Source organism: Nicotiana tomentosiformis, chromosome 6 (genome assembly GCF_000390325.3).
Source record: "Nicotiana tomentosiformis chromosome 6, ASM39032v3, whole genome shotgun sequence".
Lineage (NCBI taxonomy): Eukaryota > Viridiplantae > Streptophyta > Magnoliopsida > Solanales > Solanaceae > Nicotiana > Nicotiana tomentosiformis.
Window position 1 is genome coordinate 102,172,008 of NC_090817.1, and position 25,100 is coordinate 102,197,107.

General features: G+C 36.5%; 3 protein-coding genes across 5 annotated transcripts; 1 reads left to right on the forward strand and 2 right to left on the reverse strand.

Moving 5' to 3' along the window:
* Positions 1-4,561: 4,561 nt before the first annotated feature.
* Positions 4,562-6,170, reverse strand: LOC104093039 (uncharacterized). Its single transcript, XM_009598749.4, has 4 exons — positions 6,078-6,170; positions 5,845-5,962; positions 5,612-5,764; positions 4,562-4,947 (listed from the first exon to the last, which is right to left on the reverse strand). Exons 1-4 carry the CDS (start codon positions 6,083-6,085, stop codon positions 4,768-4,770), a joined length of 459 nt encoding a protein of 152 aa, XP_009597044.1. The 5' UTR covers positions 6,086-6,170; the 3' UTR covers positions 4,562-4,767.
* Positions 6,049-14,555, forward strand: LOC104093038 (ribonucleases P/MRP protein subunit POP1). 3 transcript variants are annotated; one of them, XM_009598745.4, is made up of 12 exons: positions 6,049-6,187; positions 7,844-7,936; positions 8,460-8,889; positions 9,132-9,228; positions 9,517-9,624; positions 9,707-9,931; positions 10,149-10,267; positions 10,347-10,817; positions 11,740-11,848; positions 11,931-12,532; positions 13,776-13,943; positions 14,092-14,555. In XM_009598745.4, exons 2-12 carry the CDS (start codon positions 7,915-7,917, stop codon positions 14,288-14,290), a joined length of 2,550 nt encoding a protein of 849 aa, XP_009597040.1. In that variant the 5' UTR covers positions 6,049-6,187; positions 7,844-7,914; the 3' UTR covers positions 14,291-14,555. The 3 variants fall into 3 exon arrangements, with proteins under 3 accessions (XP_009597040.1, XP_009597042.1, XP_009597043.1); XM_009598747.4 differs by lacking the exon at positions 6,049-6,187 and having other exon boundaries at positions 7,867-7,936; positions 8,431-8,889; XM_009598748.4 differs by lacking the exons at positions 6,049-6,187; positions 7,844-7,936 and having other exon boundaries at positions 8,748-8,889; positions 9,132-9,232.
* Positions 14,556-14,908: 353 nt separating this feature from the next.
* LOC104093037 (chlorophyllase-2) lies at positions 14,909-16,908 on the reverse strand. The gene is made up of 2 exons (XM_009598744.4): positions 16,596-16,908; positions 14,909-15,767 (listed from the first exon to the last, which is right to left on the reverse strand). The coding sequence occupies exons 1-2, from the start codon at positions 16,866-16,868 to the stop codon at positions 15,084-15,086; spliced, it is 957 nt and encodes a 318-aa protein (XP_009597039.1). The 5' UTR covers positions 16,869-16,908; the 3' UTR covers positions 14,909-15,083.
* Between the last annotated feature and the right edge of the window lie 8,192 nt (positions 16,909-25,100).

A 25,100-nucleotide genomic window follows, 5' to 3' on the forward strand; every position in this document is an offset into this window, starting at 1 on the left:
CATATATGCGACATGGTGTCCGATTACGACCCGATCGGCTAGGTTGTCTTATTCGAGAGATCAACCCTTTTATATCAATCAATCTTATCCTAATTAAGAGGAATAATTTTATCACATCAATCTCATCCCAAATAAGGGGAATAATTCACAAAAATAACATAGGTGCAAATGTATTTACCTCATCATCTTCCACATTGTATAAATCTCCACTAGTATTTTCAACCAATAATAAAAATAATATTTTCTTGGCTCTTTTGACCATTCACAAGATTCTTTATTCAAGACACGGTGGCCATATTTGTTATTCCACACTTTTATTTCTTCCCTCTCATGTATCATCACCATAAATATCAACATACATATAATATTTCAAAAATCACAACTTTAAGTTCATTAGAAATGACCAATTTAAGCACCGTAGATTTCTTTCCGAGAAGTGGAGTAAAATGATTGGCAATTGATATACAAGTTTAAATTATCAGCAAATAACACACCATTTATTCTTGATATATTTCCCCCCACAAAGGGCAATACACAATTTCCACTCACGAATATGTAAGAACGCAAAACACATTGAAAATACTCACAAATCATAACGTTGTTAAAACAGCCGCATATGAGCATGACTTGAGTTTATAGGCTTTCAGGCAATTCTATTTTCATAAATATCAACATACATATAATATTTCAAAAATCACAACTTTAAGTTCATTAGAAATGACCAATTTAAGCACCGTAGATTTCTTTCCGAGAAGTGGAGTAAAATGATTGGCAATTGATATACAAGTTTAAATTATCAGCAAATAACACACCATTTATTCTTGATATATTTTCCCCCACAAAGGGCAATACACAATTTCCACTCACGAATATGTAAGAACGCAAAACACATTGAAAATACTCACAAATCATAACGTTGTTAAAACAGCCGCATATGAGCATGACTTGAGTTTATAGGCTTTCAGGCAATTCTATTTTCGAAGTCAATTCGGAATAGTTGAATCAAGACTCATTTCATAACCTTTCTCACATCATTTTATTTCATTAGCTCCATTGGCCACAAGTATAATTTTCACTTATATCAATCATCGCATTTCATACTTTTTTCACATCTTTATATGTTATCAACAATTAGACATTTTCAAACAAGGCTTTAGGTACACATATGAGCAATTAAGAATCTTAAGCATATTGAGTTTTCTCACACAATTTGGAATCATAACCTTCATTTGAAACACAACTCAAAGACATAGCATTTTAATACACGTATCATTCTTGAACACATTCCCAAAGGATAACATAATGTGTTAGGAACATTCTGAACTCGTTTTGAATACTTAATTCTCGACACTTTGCTTATTCGAGACAATTGAATTTATTGGGAACAATTCGAAACATAGAATAAGGAAGTTGAGATAACCATACTTGAAACTTATGAGAACATCATTGAATTCAATCTTAAGAAAGTAGTTTAGTCAACATACCTTGATGGAGCTCTTTAGTACTACTAAAATCACCTACTACTCTTACAACTTCAATCTACATCAACATAATTCAATTGGACTAATATTAGTAACAAATTCCATAATTTAGGCCATTTAGGCATTTTATCAAACTCCTAATATGCATGAATCTTTACATCTCTTACCCATAGAATTAGTTCATCCAACTACTACCATTTAGTAACAATTTATCCCACCATCATTCTTAAACAATTCATAACTTCCAACATCACATACATGACCATCCATTCACATCCAACCAATAAAATTCCATCAAATAATCACCTTTCAATCTCTACAATGGATATGTATTTAAATTGGGAACTTATGGCTTCCAATCACCATACCATAAGTTCCAATACTTAATTCATACTCATATTCCCATAATATATCCATACATGTAAGTCTATGGGTGTAGGATTACCTTTTGGAAGAAATCTTGCAAAACCCTCCTTTGAGTTCTTGAAGAACTTTCTTAAAAATCTATGTATTTTACGGAGGATTGAGTTAGTTTTAGGGTGGAATTGATGGAATGAAACATAAAATTAGTAGGGATTACTCACCTTGAAGATGGGGGGAGTTGGAGGTCTTGAGAGAATGGAGGAAAACCCCAAAGTTCGGCCAAGAGAAATGGGGTAAAATGAACCCCAAAATGAGTATATAGTGTTTCGGGAGCCACAGGTGGCACCGAGGGCTGCCTGTGGTGCTAGTTCCAGTAGTTGAAAGAAATCTGAGCGCCAGGGACAGTGCCCCGTGCTACCCTGGGCGTTGGCGACGGGGAATGATTTTTTCTGTCACGGGAATGGGCATAACTCTCTCATACGATGTCCGAATTCGACGATTCTTTTTGCTATGGCTCCGTAATTTCAATACGGATCTAATGCTTCAATAAAAACTGAATTTGGACCTCGTTTTCTTAATGTGATACCACATATACTCGAAGAAGCGATGTCGAAACATCCTAGAAATATTCAAATTAAATTCCGGGCATACGCCCGAGTCCAAAATCACTATCCGGACCTAGCAGAATCATCAAAACTCCGATTCGAGGTCGAATACAAAAAAAAACTCAAACTTCGTCATAATACATCATATGAAGCTACTTAAGACTTCAAATAATAGAAAGGAGCGTAAATGTTCAAAACGACAAGTATGGTCGCTACAGTTCCAACACACCTTAAACATATATTTTTATTTTGAAATGATATAGTTCTATCCTATGGGTCTCCTTTAATACTAGAATACATTATTCCTGAATACCGTTGTCGCACTTTAAAATATTAAATCATTAGGAAATTTTAACGCTGCCTTACAAATTCATTTGCAAAATTTTTCGGGGTGTTACACCCAAGACTTGGGCTTTTCATGACTACATCACCATCTTTTAAACTCCAAGCTTTTTATGATTCAGATTGGGGTTGATTTCCAGATTCTCAGAGATTAGTGAGTGGTTTCTACATCTCATTAGGATCTTCGCCAATTTCCTGGAAATTGAAAAAACAAGCCTCAATTTCTCTCAGTTCCGCCGAAGCAGAGTATCGATCGATGTAGAGAGTTGTGGCGGAGTTTACCTGGTTAGTCCGCCTCTTCGATGATCTTTCAGCACCAATCACACTTCCGGTTCCACTTCACTCTAACAGTCAGGCAACTATTCATATAGCTAAAAATCCCGTCTTTCATGAGAGGACGAAATATGTTGAAATTGACTGTTATTTTGTGCGACAACAGTTCATCTTCAGTCTTATTTCCCTCTCTTTCGTCAGAACTGATTCTCAGCTAGCCGATTTATTCACGAAAACACTCACCGGACCTAAGCATCACACCTTACTGGGCAAGTTGGGTGTTTTCTCAAACCCCTCTAACTTGGGGGGAGGGGGGAGGGGGGGGGGATTAAAGAAAGGATAAAAGACAATCTAAGACTTTGGGCAGCTTTGGAAAAAAAAAGAGTGGAAAGATCTTATTTCGTGTGATTTCAACAAATGAAGTTAATCGGAGAATTGATCGACATGCATCACTGCCGATTGACAAAGGGAAACATAAAAGAGAAGATACTGGTTTAGGACTCAAAGTACAAAAGCATTATGAGATATCTGAAGTGGGGTAGTATTTTATTTTCAAATATAATGGGAATGTGAAATGACAACTCTATTCTCGAACGAGATTATGTAAAGTGTTGTACAATCCAGTTGTCCATAATAGCAAAGGAATATTTTGACTACAGTAGCTAGAGATTCCTTAGTTGTATTTTATATTTCCTTGTATATATTTTTTATTCACGTTAGGACAAATTATACACGGACAGGTATGGGACAGGTATGAGAGTAGTACATAGAGTAAATTGAATAAATTAGCTACACTGTGCATATATTTCTTTTTCAAGACAATACACATCAATTCATATTGGGTTCAAAATTTTCCGTCTTTACAAAGGTTCCCGGCTGAGTAGTAGGAGCAACTTCTAATTTATTATGAGCCTAAACGATGCATTCAATAAGTTCTTGCCAATAACCACGTCAACCGAATAATATCATTTCTTTCGATGGAGAGAGGGTCCACCTTCTTCTATTTCTACATCTAGGATTCGACTTGTATCATTGATACTAACGAGAATTCAACCATTACGGCAAGGAAAAGATTGATTCAGAGGGAGAAGAAGATGCAAAAATTGGAACCGATTGTGTACCACTACTAATAAACACCAGAATAAGCGGTATTCATTGTGCCAAGAGCACCTCCTCGAATAAGAGCTTCCACGGTCAATTAACAAAAATGAGGATGCATTAGCAATAGGTGTCGAATTTAGAGTAAAATGTTCATTACCCCTTCGATGTATAGATCCGAGATGCTCGAGACAAGTATAGGCAAGCATCCGAAGCTGGATCGAGTCCTTTTTTCTCGAACATATTACTAGGGGGAAGGAGCAACAACTTCCTCACAATTACAAATCATTTCCTCAGTTTCTATTTTCATTGGCGTTACGTAATTTAACACAAAAGCTTACGAGCCGTACAAGCCAATATCAAGATTGACAACAATAACCAAAGTAGGGAAGTGGAAAAGGGCACGAATGAAAGAAATCAGCATTCTGACCTTCCGTTTCTGTTCAAGAAATGTAAGAAGCATCTATAACTAAAACTCAAGCCAAACTTGTAATTTCAGTACTTGTAAGACTAGAACACCATATCTACATAAACTAGTATCTGCAGTGCTTTCGCGAAGAAACAAAAAACTTTCCCCAAAAGGTTTCTTGTATGACCTACATAATCTATTCGGTAACCTCTATCTTTTCTCCATCTGGAACTTCTGTTTCGTCTGCAGCAGTTCCTTGTTCAGACTGCATTTGGTTTGGAGGAGGTGGCAACTGCTGCACTGTTTCCACAAACTCTTCCATTGTTTCCGCAGCTTCTGTAGCTTCCCCAAAACGGTTGTCATATTCCTCTATTATCTGCATATGTTAAGAGAAGCAAATATATATCAGAACCTCAGGCAAAATCAATATAACATGTAAATGAAAGGTGACCTTAATGACATGATTTGGTTCAGAAAGCATGCTAGAGTTTTGTATAAATTGTGAAGTTGGAACAGACGTTCATACAGTTAATCAGCATGTATTCAACATATGGTTGGCAAGTGGCAACTGGCTATCTAATGACACCTCAAGGAGGGAGTTATCCAAATGCAACACATCAACATCGCACACTCAATTGTACACCAACCACAAAAGCTCATGAGGATACATGGTTTCATCCTTATCCTTCAAAATCTAATCAAGAAAACCAATTTCCTTTAGCGTACCCAAGGATCCCAACAATCACCTCAATAACAAGGTCATACTTTGGGGCTTACCATTGTAAATGACTAAACCATGACGAATGCAACATTTTTTATTTGCGCAAATTAGATGAGTGCACCAAGGAGGTAAACTATATCTTCTTTCCTGCTTCCTCTTTATTGGGGAAAAGTCATTTATCTATATTTTCCATTGCTTAAAAGTATGAAAAACCTGTGGTGTGCAACAATAATACAACAGCTCACAGATGTCGAACAAATTACAATGCTGCAAGTTTAAGTAGTCAATATACCAAGAGCATCATCTTTCCAAACATTACCGGGTAAAGTTCAACGAGCGAAGATGGCCTAATATTGATGATGTTAAGGATCTCAGCTTTCGCGAGCTTGATACTTTTACATTTTTCCAAAAATTCACCAATTGCTTGTCTTGTCTGATTGCAAGCAGCAGTTTGCTCTAAATAATCATACACCTAGAAGATCACAAGCATCAGCCATTGCCAGGCCTAATGAAATACGCTCAAACAAGAAGTTGGATAATGTAACTTCCAACCTTGAACTCTGACGGTGCAACAGGAACTATGACCCGTGTAGGATCTCTTCCTGCACCTCTCGAGCGTAGAAAGTCTAGCACTTCAAAGTTTGTGAGAGCACCTGCATTTGCTTCAAGTCTGCAAAAGATATTGTATGAGAAACTGCAACTACCCAGCAACAAAGACCATGAACTTAAAAGCTCACTGAAGCAATGGGCTTCAATCAGGAACAAAAATCATAAAGTGTTCATACATCTTCATCACCAGAATCCAGAACTCTTCACCGCTCAAACTACTACTCTTCAATTCACCAACAAGCAGTCGCTATCAATCGGTTGTATCTGTAATTTCAAAAAACTAAGCGTAAGCTTTGCTTTTCCTTTTTTTTTTCTTTCCCAGGGAAAAAAATGCTTTATTTAGTTTTTCTCTTCCTGAGTACATCATTGTTAGTCAACATTTTAAGCAAGTCTAATTAGTTGTATGCTAACACAGCTTCAGAGCTTAGTGGCTCCGGCTTCTTGTGATGAGCTTTGGTTTAGCCAGAGTACTTGAAAAAGAGAACACAAAGTCTTCCATGTTTATCCTACTCTCCTTCTTTTCTTCTTTTGCAATGGGGGTGGATGGGTGGGAGAACATTTGTAATGAAAAGTAATACTGTAGCATATTACAAGTGTTCTCCTAGGTCATAATATTTTTATGAAAAGGTCCATCGGTATTTTATGATGCTCTCATGGCAATTAGAATTCATTTTGTGCACTTGTGCCATGCTCCTATAATTGCGTGGGTAGAAGATTAACTATTAGATAAGTGCTAGAAACATTCACTCTATATACCATGAAGCTAGATGTCTTTATCCTAATTTTGGTAAAGCTTCTTCGACACAATGTGAATTACTCCAAACTGTTTGACAATTTTGATACATCAAAGTATGACAAAAATGTGTGGCACAAAGGCAGGATTAATCTCTCTATAGGCTATAGCACAACTTGAAGTATGAAAGGCCTCTAACTATCCACTAATTCAATGAAGTAATATAGAACCCGTACACTAAATAGTATGATCCATGGGCAAGGATGAAGTCGAGAACAATCAAAGTGTAGAAGAAAATCTCAATTAAAGACACCTTTCCAATACTGAACACCTAGAATATACTCAATAAAATAACATTCAAGGGGGATTAGATGAAAAATTAAACATCCAAAATTCAGGAGGTCACGGGTTCGAGCCGTGGAAACAGACTCTCGCAGAAAAACAGGGTAAGACTGCGTACGATAGGCCCTTGTGGTCCGGCCCTTCCCCGGATCCCGCGCATAGCGAGAGCTTAATGCACCAGGCTACCCTTTTTTACCCAAAAAGTTTCAAAGAAATTTATCTCTGGACTTCACGAAGAGCAACCCAGGAAATAAACACACAATTACCAAACATAGCTTTAGACATTTTTACTAGAGAGGGCCATAGAATAAAGGAAATAACTTCAAACTTTGCGACAGACCAACATTGTCTCCTAACCCAGATAGGAAACGCACTATAACCCATACATTGAAAAATAAACTTTTTTTGTTTTCTAAAATTTTAAACTGAAAGGTAAAACCTATGACATAGAATACACGATTTATCCAATAAAGAAGTTTTCCTCCTAATTGAAAATATATATCAGATATAATTGTTTGCTTATGCACAAAGCACAACATATATATGCATAACAGTCTGAACTAGTTTCTATATAGAAGCACGAAGATTGCAGCATAAAATTAGTTCAGAAATAGTGAAATTTTAGCTAAAAGGATCAAAAGAAAATTACCAAAGTGTGGATTACCAGTTGGAGTTCTCGTGCCCTAAAATCGTCTTCTTGCTAGGTATTTTCAAGGCAAAAGAGCAGAGTCTTCTTCTGTTTATGTTTTGCCCTTTTACTTAAAAGACTAAATTACCCTCAAATTTAAAAAAGATGTAGTAGTAACAGAGACTATTTATGTCTTTGCATCTATCCTGTCTGATAAAAAGCTTAAAAACCCTTTGCAGGGTTTAAGGAGCCAGCTGAGAAGAGATAAATCAAGAGGGCAGCTGAAAACAGAGGCTCAATTTGGGGCGGAATGAATAAAGATTTCCACCACGGTTAGCTTTCTTCTATAACCCAAAGCTCTCACAATAATTTTCCCATCTCTTTAAATTTCTATCATGACTCTAATTTAGATTCCATTTTTTCTCGATTTTTGATTCTATTTAATCACCTATATCTTTTTTTTTTTTTTTAAATCTTCGCTTTGCTTTTGGTGCCCCTGCAATTAATTGTTTATCAAAAGAAAAACTTTATTTCATGTTTATGATTGCAGCTGCTCACGTCGAAATCCGATAGATTTATTGGAACTTTTAAACTTTTTTACTACTCATTACATGCTAAGAGAAGCTAGTTGCCGTATTGGAAATAGTATTTTAAGATGTTTTAATCGAGACCCGTAAAACGCTTCTCACTCTCCTCCTCTCTTTTTCTTTCTTTCCTTACTTTTACTATCGCTTGAGTTTTTTTTTTTTTTTTGGTTGTTTTCCCCCCAATTTACTATTGAATACATGTGCAACTTGTGAATTCAATCTACTTACATTGCTGGGAGTTAATTTTGTCCTCACTTGATGAATTCAGATAGAGGAAAACCTCGAACTGCAGCAGGTCCGCCTCGCACCATTAATGTGCACAAATTTGCTGAGTCTCGAGCTTCTGAACTTGAGTCTCTTCACTCAATTGTAAAAGAACGATTATGTAATGATTTTAGATCTCAAAGAAGCAAGAGAAGACGAACAACTGGACATGATAATAGACTGGCAAAAAGTAGAGCTAGAAAGAAGCAGAAAGCAGGAGAGGTTAATGCTACTAACCCAGGCTATTTGGAGAAAGATAAAAAGAAACTTCCACGCCATGTTCGTAGGAAACTTGAACTTACAAAGAATTCTCTTGATGGCTTCTCAACTTCAGGCGATGGAACTAAGAGACTCAGAACTCACTTATGGCATGCTAAGCGTTTCACAATGACAAAACTTTGGGGATTCTATCTTCCCCTTGGTGTGCACGGCAGGTAATGATTTTGCTGCTCTTTGGCAACATGTTCAAGGTGCAGGTACAAAGTTTTAACTTTGTCCTAGTGCATTGAAAAGAACCATTTGTTATCAGACAAGAAAAAACGCACTTCTTTTACTGGTTAAAACGAAACACATTTGTTGATGGTACAAGGTTGCAATTTTGCCTCTTATATGCTTTCTATCGTTGGAAGAAGGTCCTTTGAATATTATATTTGTTAATTATGAATATATGATGCAGAGGGAGGGGGTCAAGAGCTCTTTTAAAGAAGCTAAAAGGAGGAGTGCTTGTCCATGATGCAAGTTATTGCAGTGCTGTGCAGTTGGAGGGTCCAGAGGCAGGCATTTACCTACTCTTTCTTGCCAAGCTTTACTTGATACTTGTTCTAACTTATTTCCGTTTGGTCACTAGATTACTTTGAGACCAATGGCATCTGAATTAAATGAACATTTGTGTTACTTATCAAAATAAAAATAAAAATAGACATTTGTGTTTATTTTCTATCAATTATCTACCCAAACCTTGCAATTATGAGCCCAGAAAAAAGAAACAGTAGCAAGGAAATAACGGTCTTCTGCTAGCTAATGATTGTGCTTATAATGTGGTCATTCACATATTCTTCCAGGATTTGTTGCTGTCAATCCTAGAAACTGTGCTTGTGCCTTCTCCATGTTCACATTGTGAAGATGCTCGTTCTGACATACTCTCTGGTGCTATCTACGGTAGTGCTGAGGTGGGTGGTCCATCTTAGTATTTCGGTTAGAGTGGTATCACCTCCAAAATTTGCTTGCTTGATATTTCTGTTTCTTTGGCAGCTCCATCATGTAGGAGCCGTCTTTTCTCAGACAATTGCTCCTGTAACCTATATGTGGCAACCACAGCAGTGTAGGAATGCCGATACAAATGTTGATCATGCCAATATATGTGGTGAACAACAAAAAGTTGATGGCTGTTCTTCTTTAAGACGGCTATGGGTTTGGATACATGCTGCTGCCTTTAGAGAAGGATATAATGCTTTGCAAAATGCTTGTGAAAGGCAGGTTGAGTAAAGAATCATATGGTGTCCATTTCTAATAGCTCATATGTACTAGTCTCCTTATTAGTTTCTTCGGTTTTAGATGTTACAGTGACATGATGATGGCTGTACACATTCCTTTCTTGGTTATAAATGCACATACTGTTCACAGAACATGTAGTTTACTTGCCTGTTTCATGTTGCTGTTGTGTAGATCAGAAATATTGCTTCTTGATTTTCAGGTAGATGCAGCTGGCACTAGAGTTAATTGCATTTCCCTTGAGAACCATCTCGGGAAGCTGGAAGTGATGGGATCTAGGGCATCTCAGCTTCTTCAAAAAATGTTACATCCTTCGACCTGGTGATACTATTGAAGACACAACCTTTCTATTTTAACTGAATTATGAGCATGTTAACTGAATATCGTTGTTGCGATGCAGTTCTTCAGTAAATTCTTCCCTAGTGAAGTATGCATCCTACATTGAGAATGATGATCAAATCCCATCTTCAGCAATCTTCTCTCTCTCTGTCGATGATCCTAGGTTTTTGGATAAAGATATTACTAATGCTTCGGAAGCAAAGGTTCAAGATATACTATCTTATAAGAAAGACGAGAGCGGAGGAAATGGAACTCCAAAAAGGGATATGAAGTTACTCCCGTGTTCGTTCTTAGAACCTGAAGGGAGTCATGGCTTATCTCAGTGTATTGATCTGTGGGATACTAAAAAGGACATAGATCCTCCAATAGAAGAAAACATCCTTTGCATGGAGAAACACCGTCAGCGTATGGAGTTGTTTCGCATTGGTGATACGAGCACAGGTAGACAACAACCTTCTATTGAGAGGCGATTTTCTAGATTCTGCCCTATACTGCTTCTCAGAAGTGATAGCCAGAAAACTTCCATTATAAGGTGAATTTCCCAGCATAAGGTTTGGAAATGAAAATAAGTCTGATTTATATTTAGACATGGTTGCTCAATATACTTTTATGACTAAAACACATTGCATGTGCTTAAACTCGAACTCTCGTGCCACAAACACCTCTTCTGTGTCCAAACTTTCAACCATTGTGGTGAGGTTGATGTAATAATTCTCATATCACGTATTGCTCTGCTGACACATCTCTTCTGGTTTAGTTGGTAGGCTTAACCTTTGAGGATATATACTTATTATATGCATCCACCTTAAAGCTCCACCATCTAATTACAAAAGAAAAAAAATGTGGTTATTGCACTTCCTGTGTTGATAGCATGAGTAATTGTCCAATTGGTTTGTGTTAGTTTACGGAAGCGTATCACATAATGTTATGAGTTAAAACAAACATAATAAAAGTGCGTTTTACTTTGTTTTTAAGAATAAAAAAATAAATGAAAATAATTCTCTGGAAGAATAAGAAGATAAGTGTAACTATATATATATATATATACACACACACACACACGCACGGACACTTATGTGTGGGTGTGGGTGTGTGCCCTCTATCCAATTTTTTTGTCTTGGTAGATTTTTCAAGGACATTAAGGACAACAAAAGTAAATTGTTGTTATGTTTGAGTTTTAAGAAATATGTTTAAAGAATAATTGTAAGATATGTAAAGGGTAAAAATGTCACCTCAAATATGAAATATCGTATTATATCAACTCCTAGAAGACGGTATATTTGCAATTCTAGAAAAATTGGTAATCTTTTTGATTGTTAAAACTTGGTATCTTTTTAGGGTAGAGAAGCAAAATGAGGCTACATATAACTGGATTCCCTTGATTTGTAACGATCAAGCAATCGTGTTCGTATATAGTGAATACCTCATAACTGTTCTTTTAAATCTCTCTTCAGATGGTCTATTATTCTTCCACTGTCTTGGATCAAGGTCTTTTGGATGGCTATTGTGACCAATGGTGCTCAAGCGATTGGTTTGAGAGAGAAGCACTGGATATCTTGTGAAGTCAGTATGGATGTTCTGCTTTCGCTGTGAATTTGAGTCTTACATCACTTTAAATCCCAATTTATGTTTTTCCTATTTGCAGCTTGGATTCCCGTGCTTTCCAAGGGAATTCCCTGATTGCAGTGCATATTCTTGTTTTATGGCCTTGGAGGAAGCTGCTGATGATAAAAAGTCGGAGCTCCGTTCTCCTCACACAAGGACTTGGAAAGTTCCAGTTCCATCTCCATGGGACAGTCTCCGCCTTGCTCTAGAAGGACTCAATGGGGCAGCTCATGGCCGGATACAACATGAACAACTTTTACCACATGATATGATCAGAAACATAGCAATGAATAATCCATACCTGAGAAGTTGCAAAACAGAAACGGAGAGTAGTTGTGGTGCTCCATTTGAGGGATTTGTTGCTAGGACATGTAATGTGCTGATTCAGTTTTTGGATGAGATCAAAGCTAGCCATCTACTTTTATTTCCGAAAGTGCTTCACAGTAAGAAGTGCATCGGCAAATTTATGAAGGACGAAAAGATACTCAATGAGGATGCAGGTGGGGTCATTTACCAGATAAATCAGGACCAAAAGTTGTGTTTGGTCAGAGTTCTTTTGCATGCCTACAGAGAAGGTTCTTTCGAAGAAGGAGCAGTTGTTTGTGCACCTCACATCGATGATGTAATGTTGTGGACAACCAGGTGACAATTGTTATCCATTTTGTATTCAGTTAATTGCTTGCCCTGTACTTTACTTATACTTATTTGTTGCTGATGGAGCTTTTATCCAGCAGTTTGAGAATTTCATATGATACACAATAGAAAATGCAGGACTAAGCCCACTGCTAAATGACAATGTTTTGAGAACAAACATTTTGGCAGATTATTCTTCATGTGTGATGAGTCTGTGAACTTCACCCTAACGCTGTCCACTATATTAGAGCCTACTTTCAAGAGAGATTATTTAAAATCATTTCAACAATTGTGCATAGTTATGCAGGGATTATTTATTTGGATCTTTGTTTTTTCTTTTTGGAAATCAATATAGTACATTATATAACCAGCTGAAACTAATAACAAAGTAGTGTTAGCAAGCAGAGTTTATATAGCACTGCAATGAGCTGGGCATAGCTTGGAATTGAACTTGTATTTCTCCGTGTCCTTTTTAAGTCTTTGTACTGGAAATAGAACTGGTTTACCAAGTCATTATGCAACTTCTTTTAATAAATATTAATATTGTACCAAGTCTCCAAAGAGTTTGGTACAGATGAATCTATCGAAAGGGAAAGCATGTGTGGAATGATAGAGGGTAATTTTGTTGTTTCAGTATTTTATCCATGTATTACTAATACATGTATTAGTTATTTCATCTTCTACCCCGCATAAAATGATACATAAATTGACTCATAACTTATACATGTTTTATTTATGTGGAATTGTAAAATTCCAACCAAACACTATATTTGTTGTGCTAATTTTATACAAAGTAACTAAAGGCTCCCAAACATGGTATTAATTATGCTACTTCTAATAAATGAGTAAATTACTCCCTTGTGTGTGTGTGTGTGTACGTAGTACTAGATCATATATAATTAAGTAGATTGTATGATCTCTTCCTGTTATTTTGGTCTTCTCTTCTCCCTTCAATTAAAGTCTGGAAAAAATAGCAATCTTGAAAAGTCTTTGAAAATTCTGTTCAAGATTTCTATCGATTTTTTCATCTGTAGCCATTATGTGTTAGTAATTATATGGATAAGATGTAATAGCAGGTTCTTTTGTGACGTTTCTGGTATGATCTAACTGAACTATCTTATTGATGCTTGCTGAATCTTCTTTTAAATAGAAGTAAAGGAAGTATTACTTGATCCCCCAAAAAAGAAAAGTAAAGGGAGCTTAAGTGTTTCTTATACTCAGATGCATCTCTTATGAGTTATCAATTCTGCAGATCAGAGATCTCCAAAGGGGAACTTCAAGTACCTGAGTCCTTTGCGAGATCGTGCTTCTCCCAGCAAGCAACTGGTGAATGGGAATTTCAAGTACCTGAAGAACCTGCTGCTAAAGAATCTTGTAGATTACCGATTGGCTTTATTACAACAGGATTTGTTCGAGGAAGGTTAGTAACTTAAATGGTAATGCTGCATTGTAACTGTAAGTATAATCTCAGATAAAGAAAATTTTAAATTGGAGGAAAAGTTAGTTTTCCTAAAGTTATGATCTGTTCTTTCATTTTGGCACTGATTTCATCTGAATTTATCCTGCAGCAAGAAGCCTGTGGCAGTGGCTCTTTGCGAGGCTGTCTGTCTTGCTCGCCTGAGAGAGGAACAGTGGAAGGCTGTAGGTGTTAGGAAAAGAAGGAAGGAGATCTATGTCCTGGTTAGAAATTTAAGGTCCACCGCGTATAGACTTGCTCTTGCTTCTATCGTCCTGGAACAATGGGAAGATGATTTGGAGTGCATGTGATTTGACGAGGGTTAATTAAGATTAGTAACAGGATTTATGCAGAACTCTCTCCCCCCACTCCAACCCCCCTCTCCCCCCCACCCCAAAAGGGGGGGGGGGAGAGAGAAGTTGCAGTCTCATGTGTGAACTCTGATATGTATTTACCTTAAGATTGCACAATATTTATCCAAATGTTCAATGTCAACAGATTGAAGAGAGCAATTAGTCTAGTTGAAATTCTTGGGGAAACTTTGTTACATTCTTTTGCTATTTTCTTCCTGTGCAACCCAAGCATTGATTTCGTTAGTTTACTTTTTTATCTTTTGTTATTAATAAACGAGAACAGAGCTGGATTTATTGTTGAAATGTTATTTGCTTCTTTTGAGATGGAACAATGCTATGAATCAAAGAACAGTCTAGAATAGCAATTGTCTCCCGTTTATTCTCATAAATCCAATCAAAATCACTATATCTGGTAGTCTGGTACTTCAAAGGAGAGGTTCACATAGAAGCAATTGTTTTTTGTTCGTGGCCCCTTTTACCTTCAGTTTCATTTATTTGTTGTGATTTTGTTTTTTTCCCTCTCTTTTGCTTTCTTTTACCAATTATCTTTCACAAAATTTTCAACCAGTACCAATGTTATCGACTAATCAGAATATTTAATGTATTCATAACCATAGTTCACTACTGGAAAATTCTGTCCAATGTGTAATAGCAAATTCTTAACGAGACAGCTGATACCACATTAATGCAGAATAACTCTGCTTGGATGCTCAACTTGTTTCATTCTCTTCTAAGTTCTAAATCATATAACTTACACAAGAAAATCAATATCTTGTAGCTCTACAGGTAGTGTAAAATTCCCATCTCTAATAGCCATCAACTCACTTGATTTCCCTTCCAAATAAGCTTCCAAAAATGCAACCAGAAACCCTCCAACAAATCTCCTCATTGGTTCTCTAGATTTCCCTTTCTTGCACAAACAATAAGTAGCCTTGCCTCTAATCCCTTTCGTTTCATCATCTAACATATCATTATGTCCATAATCCTTTGCCACAAAGTAACAAGCTGGCTTGCAACATTCACTGTAAAAATCGCGATGGTTTACTCCATTGGGAGCACAAGCTGGGAAGAGAAGGTTCTTTTTAACTTCTCCTAAACCCGAGCCAATCACCATCACTGACATATCAAGATTGAAGGAGTGAGGAGTATAGGTGAGAACCGCTGGTGGAGTTTGTTTTCCTTTGTCCATGCCATCAACAGGATCAACACCGATCAATGCTGAAAATTTCAGGTTAGTAGAAATATTAGCAATTTTTCCAAGAGCTAGCGCGAATGCAACTTTTCCTCCACGGCTATGGCCTGCTAGTCCAAGTTTTTTCAAGTTTGGCTCTACTCCGGATGGAAGGTAATGGTGCAATCCTTCAGCTAGCCAATTTGTGATTTCAGCAGTGGATTTGATATCCTCAGTTGCATCTGCTCCTTCCACCAAATATAACTAGTACAAGGCAAATGAAATATCAGTTGAGAACCACAAATGAAAATCAATTCAAGTTACATATACTGAAATTTATACTATCAGTATAGTTTAACGTGTGATAGCAGATTAGTTATCATTTTTACTCGGTTACCAAGGTGGGGAGTTTTTGGAGGGAAGGATGCCGAGGGTCTATTGGAAACAGCCTCTCTACCTCATGGTAGGGGTAAGGTTTGCGTACACACTACCCTCCCCAGACCCCACTAGTGGGATTATACTGGGTTGTTGTTGTTGTTGTTATATGTTATTAATGGCCTGGATGCGTAAAGATTTTTAATATTGTCACCGCATACAGTAGTGGATTCATGACTATGCGTTCAAACTTTAAGATTTTTAGCATTGAACTTATTGTATTTTTGAAGTTATGGATTCTGAGCTATTATTTATTACAAATATTTCGCGTCAAAAGTACTGAGTTCAGTTGAACCTGATACTAATATGTTGCATCCGCCTCTGACCGCATAGAACTTAAACTCAATGAAAATAAAATAATTGTCACTAGCAAAACAGTATACAGAATATACTGTAATGATTGGTTGATTTATAAATCATTATACTAGATCTTAATTTCCCAATCCAGAAACTGTTAATACTAGTTATAAATAGCATGTACTAACAAATCTCTGCTTCCCAATAACCTCATATTATATCAATATTTCCTTTACCAGACTTTCAATTGTTTTGAAGAGGATACCAAGAACAAGAATAAGCTAAGTACTATCACACTTTAGGATGATTGTTTAATTCTGAGAGTGAGTTCACAATCAATAAAGTGAAAAAGGAACAAACCTGAGGAGCCACAACAATGAAGCCATGAGAAGAGACATGTTGAATAAGCTGAGAATAGAAAGAATTGTAAAGAAGATAGCCATGAAGAAATATCAGTACAGGGTAGTTTCCTGCTTCTGATGGGGTAGCAATCAAGAGAGCCTTTGGAGGAGAAGGATCACTGTTACATGTTTGTGGCTCAATTTTTACCAGCCTAGTCTTATAATTTCCAATATCAAATGCAGTAGTGGAAGTAGTAGAACAAGTAACAGAGGAAGAGTAACTTATCACCATGTCTGAAGTATATCTCTTTCTAAGTTTTTAATTTATTATATATTGTGCTGTTTTTTTATATACCTTTTTGTTTCTTTTCCTTTGGTTAAGATAAAGTTCTCTTTTGTGGTCACCATAGACCCACCTTTAGTGTGTTTTCTAGTGTTTGGGACTTTTGGCAATGGGAAAGCAGGAAACTATGGTCTGCTAGATATTTGACATTTTTGTCCTCGGCTAGATGGACACCATTCTACGTGCCGATTCAAAATTTAAATCCTAAGTTCATATTTACTACTTTTGTAATTTTAATAAATTTTTATATATAAATTTTTATTCTACGTAAAAAATTATGGGTTCAATTAAATCCGTCTGTTCAACACTACAATCGCCCCAGTTCTCTGGGACCTTCTGCATTAGCAATTTAGCATGATTAGTTCTAACTGATGGCAAAATACCATGTCTTCCGATATTATTTAACTTAGAGATTAACTTTTTTTTCGTGTCTATCTGTCTGGTGGACGCCTGCTGTAATAGTTAAAAAATATTTTTTTTTTTGATAAGGCAAACAATTTGTTCCAACAACTCCGAATTATGTTTATTTATTTAGATTATTCGATCCAAAGTTTTTAAGCAAGAAGAAAATGTTTAACAATGACTATAACAAGCTATTTTGGAAATCCAATTACAAGTACTATCTTTAGTGAAGAAAAAAGGGTCTGTCCGAATACGTAAATATTAACTTGCCGCCTAATTTCTCGCGGTTAATGGAAGTGTCATGATATTAATTAGTTTTCATAATACAAAATTGCTTCGTTGAGATTTAAATGATGTGAAAAATTATTTCAATAAATTGAATTGTTTTGACATTTACTTATTATAAAATAATACAGCAACGTGAATGGTCTAAATACATTCAGTTAATACAGAATGTCTTAACTAGCCGGTTAATCTTCGTTTATCAAGGACAAACCTATGAATTTTTCCCAACTTTTTATATGTTTTCCTCTCCACAAATCCTCCTAAATTTAATTCAAGCCTCAAAATTAGCTAGCCATGACACAAGGTCTATAAATATTGATGAACATCGATCCAAATACGTTAATACATTGCATTTAAACAATATAATCACTTAATTCTGTCGCACAAACAAAGTAAAAAAAAAAAAAAACATTATTCAGTTAAAGATGGCTTCAAACAAGGTCATTGCCGTGCTTTTCATCGCAATGGTTACAATGTTTGTTGCTACAAACGTTGTTGTGGCAGACAGTGAAGATGATCTTGCATATAAGGAATGTTACGAAAATGGAATCAACCTTGGTGCGACCGAAGAAAGTGTCAAAAGAGAATGCAAAAGCATCGTATACGAGAATGCACTGCGTACCTAGGACATGATTAAGGAAGTGATATGTATATTTCACTTTTAATTTTCCTGCTATCTTTTTGGCGATGCTTTTATACATGTTTATTGAAAAGAAAAAATATTAATGTAACATCAAAATAATGAAAAATTGAAATTTTTGTTACTATATTTCCAGCTCTTTGATTCTTCTCTCTTTTTTTTCTTTTTCTTTCATGATCCTCATGATTAGATTATGAATATAAGATTTTCATAAGAGCTAACAACTTATATTTGCAAAATCTGAAAGAAACAAAGGAGAAAAAAGAAGAAGAGAAATTAACTTAAATACCCGTTCACTCAAAATAATAGCTCAAATATATATATATAATTAGTGTACAATAAATATATATTGACTAGGAGATGTAAATATTTTTTATCAACGGACAAATATGTAACTATCCGAAGAAAGAAAAAAAGACACTTACTGGTCAGTCATGAATTTTGCAATTAGATAGTTTAACAAAACCGAAACAAATGGTGAAAGATAGAACAGAAACAATATAAAGGTGTATCTGTTTATCCTTTCCCTAGAAAGCATATGTTATGTCATTATTATGTGCCTTACTATAACTCAAATTTGAACAATTTTTCAAGACCATTATTTGTAGGGAAAAAAATGCGCAAAACAAAATTCTCTAACTATAGTCGGCCGGGTGGGATACAGTTTTCTGGAAACTAGCATAATAATCAATACTCCCTCCGCTTTATTTTAATTGATTTTTTTTTGGCTGTTTTCACACATATTAAGGATGTTAGTCCCGTCAATATTGCTGTATTTGTAAATATTAATTCTGCAAAATATAAGTTAACGTAATGAAACAATAATAATAAATTCGAGCTCACTGAATTCACAGTGTTTCCTTAAGGAATTTAATCCCCTCCTAGTACCCAAGGTAATGGATTATTTCCTCCCAGGATAGAACGAATAACACACTGGTGTAGCGGTACTTCAAACCCCAGTGTTTCGGCGAACACAAAGTTTGGTAGCAAATCACACTTACAGTTACTTTGTTTGAAGTTAAAAAACAATGCAGAACGAAGGAGTATATACTCAGAAAAACGTATGGAAGTTCTGAGAGGAAGGAGTGCAATGTATAGCCAATTTGTTGAGCGAATTGTATGTTGAGTTTTTCGTGTCTTTCTTCAACATTTGCTGCTCATATATATAGCAGCCAAGAAGGAGTGCAAGACCAAACGTCCACCCTTCATGGTGGAGCAAGCATTACATGTTTGTGGAGCAAGCACTTCATGTTTGTGGAGCAAGCACTTCATGGTGGGAAGACCATTATCCGGCTGCCAAATTATCAATACACGGATTGGAAAATATCCGTTTACAAATACGGATAATCTTACGTTAATATTTACTATTAACAAATAAATTTGGTCCAAAAAATTAATCAATCAATCGATCATTTGACCAAATCCAAATCCGAAGCCGAAGCCGAAGCCGAAGCCGAAGCCGAAGCCGAGCCGAGCGAGCGACGACGATGACGGCGCGAGGCTTGCTTTCTTCTTAACTCTTTAAGAGCTACAAGAAGAGCAATTATATATATACCCACCAAAAATGTCTTCCACTTCCAATATGGGACAATGTCTCATTGTTAAGAGGGGAAACTTAAAATTTTACTCAAAATTTCATTTTCCCTCCATTTCCCATTCACCCTCATTTTAAGAATATTACATCTTAAAAAATAAAATCTCAACAATCCCCCACATGAATGGGGAATGGCTATATCACGGAAGTATGCATGAAAAACTGTGTGATTTACAAGCAAGGATTAATTGCATCTGGATAAGTAGGTTTCCCTTTGAACTTTCCGTAGTAAACTTATGTCGGATATACTCGGTCAATCGGTAGATTTGATATCTTTGAACCGTCGATCTTTGGTGTATACCTAGACAACCATAAGTCACACAATCAACCCTTAACCGTCTTTGGTTCTCATTGTTGTGTTCGTTTCAGCCATGAACACCGCCTGGTTTCATAAGTGCGTAGAGAACTGGCCTTACAAAGTTCTCCTTGAAGCGGCTCACACTTCACACTTAAATAGGTGATTCCTAAACGTGTCATCCTGTAGATACACTATTTGATATACCCCGTATCAAATTTAAAAATCATTAAAAAGCCTTAATGCTTTATCCTTGGTACTGAACATTGTCTCATCACGAGAATGGACTAAAATTTTATTTGACAATGTTGAACCGTCATTAATGACTTTGTTTGATCTCTTTGAACCTAGATCTTGGGATCTCCAGTCTTCTAGGTAGAGTTACCGCCACAATGACTTGTTCTCGGCCATAGCCCCATTCCCCTTGATGATTTCTCAACTACCTCTCTAGTTAGGCCTTTTGTAAGTGGATCCGACACATTATCACTTGACTTTACATAGTCAATTGTGATAATTCCTCTAGAGAGTAATTGCCTAACGGTTTTATGTCTTCGTCGTATATGACGAGATTTACCGTTATACATGACGCTCCCAGCCCTTCCAATTGCCGCTTGACTATCACAATGTATGCATATTGGTGCCAACGGTTTGGGCCAAAATGGAATGTCTTCCAAGAAATTCCGGAGCCATTCAGCTTCTTCACCGGCTTTATCTAAGGCTATGAATTCAGCCTCCATTGTAGAGCGGGCAATACATGTTTGTTTGGACGACTTCCAAGATACCGCTCCTCCACCAATAGTGAATACATATCCACTCGTGGACTTAGAATCAGTTGAACCGGTGATCCAATTTGCATCACAGTATCCCTCAATCACCGCAGGGAAATTACTGTAGTGCAATTCAAAGTTCTGGGTATGTTCTAAATATCCCAAAACTCGTTTCATTGCCATCCAATGAGATTGGCCTGGATTGCTCGTATATCGACTCAGTTTACTTATAGCACAAGCTATGTCTGGTCGTGTACAATTCATGATATACATTAAACATCCCAATACACGAGCATAATCCAATTGTGATATGCTTTGGCCTTTGTTCTTTGCTAATGCAAGATTCACGTCAATTGGAGTCTTTGCAACTTTAAAGCCCAAGTGCTTGAATTTTTCAAGTACTGTCTTAATATAATGAGATTGTGACAATGCCAGACCTTGAGGAGTCTTATTGATCTTAATTCCCAGAATTAAATCAGCAACTCCCAAGTCTTTCATATCAAACTTGCTATTGAGCATACGCTTAGTAGCATTTATGTTGGCAATGTCATTACTCATTATCAACATATCATCCACATATAGGCAAACAATGACTATGTGATTTGGAACATTTTTAATGTACACGCATTTATCACATTCATTTATCTTAAAACCATTTGACAACATTGTTTGGTCAAATTTCGCATGCCATTGTTTGGGTGCTTGTTTTAGTCCGTAAAGAGACTTAACAAGTCTACATACCTTCTTTTCTTTACCTGGAACCACAAACCCTTCAGGTTGTTCCATGTAAATTTCTTCCTCCAACTCTCCATTTAAGAAGGCCGTCTTAACATCCATTTGATGAATTTCAAGACCATACACTGCAGCTAATGCTACTAACATCCGTATGGACGTAATTCTTGTAACTGGAGAGTATGTATCAAAGTAGTCTAGACCTTCTCGTTGTCTATACCCTTTGACTACGAGCCTTGCCTTGAATTTATCAATAGTGCCATCATCTTTGATTTTTCTCTTAAAAATCCATTTAGAACCCAAAGGTTTATTTCCAGGAGGAAGATCAACCAATTCCCATGTATGGTTGTTCAATATGGATTCTATTTCACTATTGACTGCCTCTTTCCAAAACAATGATTCCGAAGAAGTCATAGCTTCTTTAAATGTTTGAGGCTCATTCTCCAATAAGAAAGTCACAAAATCTGGTCCAAATGAAGTAGACGTTCTTTGACGTTTACTACGTCTTGGATTCTCCTGATTACATGTACTTTCTTTTGTTTCTTCCCGAGGTCGTTTAGATCCTTCACCAAACGACTCACATTCCTTTTTATACGGATATATATTTTCAAAAAACTCAGCATTATCTGATTCTATAACCGTATTATTATGAATGTCGGGATTTTCTGATTTATGAACCAGAAATCGATATGCTTTACTATTTATCGCATATCCTATGAAAACACAATCAACGGTTTTCGGTCCTATCTTTACCCTTTTGGGTTTAGGAACTTGCACTTTTGCCAAACACCCCCACGCTTTAAAATAATTCAAGTTGGGCTTCCTTCCTTTCCATTGTTCATAAGGAATGGATTGTGTTTTGCTATGGGGCACTCGATTTAATATTCGATTAGCCGTAAGAATGGCTTCCCCCACAAGTTCTGTGGCAAACCAGAACTTATCAACAACGCATTCATCATCTCCTTTAATGTGCGATTCTTTCTTTCCGCAATCCCATTAGATTGGGGCGTGTAAGGGCTGTTGTTTGATGAATAATTCCATATTCTAAACATATTTCTTCAAAAGGAGATTCATATTCACCACCCCTATCACTTCTTATCATTTTTACTTTCTTGTTAAGTTGCGTTTCAACTTCATTTTTGTATTGCCTGAATGCGTCTATTGCTTCATCTTTACTATTCAGTAAGTAAACATAGCAATATCGAGTACCATCGTCAATAAAAGTTATGAAATACTTCTTTCCACCGCGAGATGGTATTGACTTCATGTCACAAATATCTGTGTGAATTAAGTCTAAAGGATTTGAATTCCTTTCAACTGACTTATAAGGATGTTTAACATACTTAGATTCCACACATGTTTGACATTTTGATTTTTCGCATTCAAACTTGGGCAGTACTTCCAAGTTAATCATTTTCCGCAAGGTTTTATAATTGACATGACCCAAACGTACATGCCATAAATCATTTGACTCAAGTAAGTAAGAAGAAGCTGAAATATTATTATTATTTTCAATAACCATTACATTTAGGTTGAAAAGGCCCTCGGTGAGGTAACCTTTTCCCACAAATATTTCATTCTTACTAATTACAACCTTGTTGGATACAAAGACGCACTTAAAACCGTGCTTAACAAGAAGTCCAGTAGAGACTAAATTCTTTCTCATTTCGGGAACATGAAGGACATTGTTCAAAGTCATGACCTTGCCAGAAGTCATTTTTAGAAATACCTTCCCATATCCTTCAACTTTTGCTGTTGAAGCATTTCCCATATAAACTGTCTCTCCGGGTTCAGCAAGAGCATAGGTAGCAAAAGCCTCTCTAACTGCACAAACATGACGAGTGGCTCCTGAATCAAACCACCACAGTTTAGGATTTCCCACCAAGTTACATTCAGAGAGCATGGCACACAAGTTATCAACATCATCATGGTTTACTACCATGTTTGCTTGACCCCTTTTCTTGTCTTTCTTCGGAGCACGACACTCCGTAGATTTGTGTCCGGTTTTCCCACAGTTGTAGCAGTTTCCACTGAACCGCTTCTTGCTTGGGTTGTATTTCGGACCAGAAGCCTTCTTCCTCTTTTTGTTAGCTTCAACAATATTTGCTCCCATTATTGTTGAATTTCCACGGCCTCTCCTTTCAGCAGCTTTATTGTCCTCTTCGATTCTCAACCGAACAATGAGATCTTCAAGGGACATTTCCTTTCGTTTGTGTTTCAAATAATTTTTGAAGTCCTTCCACAACGGAGGCAACTTCTCAATCATTGCTGCTACTTGGAATGCTTCGTTGATTACAAGACCTTCAGCAAGTAGATCATGAATAATCACTTGCAATTCCTGGACTTGAGTAATAACAGACTTGCTATCTATCATTTTGTAGTCCAGAAATTTTGCGGCAACGAATTTCTTCATCCCGGCATCTTCAGTCTTATATTTCTTTTCAAGTGCATTCCACAATTCTTTGGATGTCTCCATGCTACTGTATACATTATACAGATTATCATCCAGTCCGCTAAGAATATAATTCTTGCATAAAAAATCAGAATGCTTCCACGCTTCAATCACGAGAAAGCGTTCATTATCTGGAGTTTTATCCGGCAGATCAGGAACATCTTCCTTGATGAACTTCTGTAGACATAACGTAGTTAAGTAGAAGAACATCTTCTGCTGCCAGCGTTTGAAATCAATCCCGGAAAATTTTCCGGGTTTTTCTGCCGGTGCCAACGCCGGTGTTCGGCTTGTCGTTGCGTTGGCAGTCGCCATCGGAACAGCTTGGTTTTCGTTTTCAGTCATCATCTTTTTCAGAAAAGAATGACACAAACAAACGTTTAATACACGTTTTCAAACTGGAGTAAAAATCACGTAGATTTTAATATCCAACAAAACGCCACGAAGGCTTAACTCTCCAAAACGGGAGTACACAAACCACAAAGGTTTTAGTTTGCAGAATAATAAGAATAACACAAGTACAGAAATAAATATTAAATTCCTTAAGATTGTTAGTCCCGTCAATATTGCTGTATTTGTAAATATTAATTCTGCAAAATATAAGTTAACGTAATGAAACAATAATAATAAATTCGAGCTCACTGAATTCACAGTGTTTCCTTAAGGAATTTAATCCCCTCCTAGTACCCAAGGTAATGGATTATTTCCTCCCAGGATAGAACGAATAACACACTGGTGTAGCGGTACTTCAAACCCCAGTGTTTCGGCGAACACAAAGTTCGGTAGCAAATCACACTTACAGTTGCTTTGTTTGAAGTTAAAAAACAATGCAGAACGAAGGAGTATATACTCAGAAAAACGTATGGAAGTTCTGAGAGGAAGGAGTGCAATGTATAGCCAATTTGTTGAGCGAATTGTATGTTGAGTTTTTCGTGTCTTTCTTCAACATTTGCTGCTCATATATATAGCAGCCAAGAAGGAGTGCAAGACCAAACGTCCACCCTTCATGGTGGAGCA